At 38.5% G+C, this 2618-nt stretch overlaps 1 protein-coding gene across 2 annotated transcripts; it reads left to right on the top strand.

Moving 5' to 3' along the window:
* The first annotated feature begins 221 nt into the window (after window positions 1-221).
* On the top strand, window positions 222-741 carry LOC136137639 (ubiquitin-ribosomal protein eL40 fusion protein). 2 transcript variants are annotated; one of them, XM_065896060.1, is made up of 2 exons: window positions 258-360; window positions 448-741. In XM_065896060.1, the coding sequence occupies exons 1-2, from the start codon at window positions 258-260 to the stop codon at window positions 642-644; spliced, it is 300 nt and encodes a 99-aa protein (XP_065752132.1). In that variant the 3' UTR covers window positions 645-741. The 2 variants fall into 2 exon arrangements, with proteins under 2 accessions (XP_065752131.1, XP_065752132.1); XM_065896059.1 differs by having other exon boundaries at window positions 222-741.
* Window positions 742-2618: the final 1877 nt, after the last annotated feature.

The raw sequence follows: 2618 nt of genomic DNA, 5'->3' as shown, positions 1-2618 counted from the left end.
ATAGACAAGTCACCATTCTACCAAATTACCAACAAGGTTCCATTACCAGCCATGAAGGTTTATATATGTTGATTCTCATATGTGTGTCTCATATGATGTTCTGACAGCAAATCTCTTGACATAAGAACCAAACTGAAAATTCACTGTGTTTACCCAGAGGCTCTAGCAAGTAGAACTCCCTAAAAATCAAATGAATATAGAAATTATAGGAGATAGCTCTTTCTCGTCAACGAGACGACGGAGCAGCAGACGCAGAGATGCAGATCTTTGTGAAGACCTTGACGGGCAAGACCATCACTCTAGAGGTCGAGCCCAGTGACACCATTGAGAATGTCAAAGCTAAAATCCAAGACAAGGAGGGCATTCCACCTGACCAGCAGCGTCTGATTTTCGCGGGCAAACAGCTGGAGGATGGCCGCACTCTGTCAGACTATAATATCCAGAAAGAGTCCACCCTGCACCTGGTGCTTCGTCTGCGAGGTGGCATCATCGAGCCTTCCCTTCGCCAGCTCGCTCAGAAATACAACTGCGACAAGATGATCTGCCGCAAGTGTTACGCTCGCCTGCACCCCCGTGCTGTCAACTGCCGCAAGAAGAAGTGTGGCCACACCAACAACCTGCGCCCCAAGAAGAAGGTCAAATAAGCCCCCTCCACCGGCTGCTTCTTTGCCCGCAGGGTGGCCTCCTGCCTAAGCCCCATGGCCCTGGGGCCTCAGTAAAGTTTCCCTTTCGTTGACTGGAAAAAAAAAAAAAAAAAAAAAAAAAAAAAAAGAAATTATAGGAGATAGGAAAATTTAGCATCAGTGGAGTCGATAAACATTTCAAATTAGTTTTTAAATGTTAAGGATTCAATGCAATTGAAATAAGTTGGTCCAAAGGGAAATTTAGTTCTTCACTGATGATTTTACTTATGAATTCTTTTCCTGAACTGGTACTTTATCCACAAATTTAAATATTTTAAAACAATAGCTAGGGGGAATTTAAAGAAATTTAGCATAACAGAAATTTAAACTTAAGACATGTTTTTAGAGAAAAGTTAGTTTTTTAAGTATGTTTTTAAAATAAAATTTTCCCAGAATGGGATAAAAAAGGAAATCAGCTACTTTGGGGAGACTTTAGGACAATATTTGAGTCAGAGCAAAACCCGAGGCTAAAATACCTACTATGGATTTGTTCTAACCTAAATATACATGCTACAGGTTCAGTTTTCTCAGTTGTAAAAAAAGAAATAATTGGCTTAGAAGAATGTTAAAGGCCCTTATATCGCGAAGAAGTCAGAAAGGAGTAATTATTCCATTTTTTTTTAATCAAAAGAAAATTTAAATGAGAAGTAGCTTTCTCCTCCAAAAAGGTAGGTCATTTCAGGATTTGAAGTCTATGGTCTTTAAAGACATAGTCTCAACATTGTTACATGAGCAATGCATAAAATTGCGTTTTCATCTGCCCCTCTTCACTATTTATTTCTGGACATCATTCCCGGAATTTCAACTTCTACAAAGCAGAAGACTGAGTTGCGGCAGAGGGGGCCCTTCTCACTGTGAATTTAAATAAAAACATATGGAGTACAGCTTTCAAATATATTTAATCTATTTGTACTCCTTTGTTCCTAATAGTCTTGATTTTCCATATCTACCACTATCGAATATGTAGTAGTCTCTCTAAAATAAATAAGATCATTTTTGGAAGTATATAGATATAAAATATAAAAATATTTTTATATTTTATATTTTAAAATATAATATATAATATAAGAAGTTTACAACATAAAATATAACAAAAGTAAAAACACTATGTAATGAAACAATAAATAGGGAGATGTAGTTTTTTAAAGATATACCATTTGAAAATTCAATGAAATACAGTATGATAAATCCCAGAATAATTGTAGAACTAAATCAAATCCAAATCCCTGTTTCATCAGAAAGTATGTGGAACCACAGGATGGGGACCAGTTTGTTACTGAACTGAATTGCTGTCAAGTGATTACTTCAGGTGATGCTGAAGTCGTAAGAGCCCATAAAGTCCTTAACACTAAATCTTACCCGAAATGGCAACATAATTCACGATGCCACATTTCCCACACCCAGGGTCTTTAAGGGAGGTGGAAGAAGGAGCAAACAAAACCAGGCAAACATTTCTCTATGGGACCTGGGTAAGCATGTATGTATAAGTGTAGATAAGTGATGCTCTCAGCAACGGGACTACAAGCCCAAGGAGCAGTGGTGGAAAACCGAGCTCCTATTTCCAAAACAAAGATACACTGGGTGGCCGCAGGAGGCCCGACAGAGAAGCAGCACTACTTTGGAAACCAGAGGCACGCGTGTTATTATGGCTCCCCTCCACAGAGGGAAGGTTCTGGCAAGAGATTTCCGTGCAAAATATAAACCTTAGCAAAAGTAACATAAACAATAGGTGGGCACCTCTTCTCCCGTATATGTGACACCTGTGAGGAATGGAAGCGTGGAACTAAGAAAGAGGCCACAAAATATTCTAGGTCTGGAGTCTAAGGGCTTTTCAGTTTCTTCCTAAAAAGAAGAATTTTACAATTACATGTGGATATTGGGCTTTGAAAATTATCGTCTTCACTCTCAGCTAGAAATGGAATTATCACTCATCTG

The sequence above is a fragment of the Phocoena phocoena genome, chromosome 18 (genome assembly GCF_963924675.1).
Source record: "Phocoena phocoena chromosome 18, mPhoPho1.1, whole genome shotgun sequence".
NCBI lineage: Eukaryota > Metazoa > Chordata > Mammalia > Artiodactyla > Phocoenidae > Phocoena > Phocoena phocoena.
This window is presented reverse-complemented; position numbering and strand designations above follow the sequence as displayed.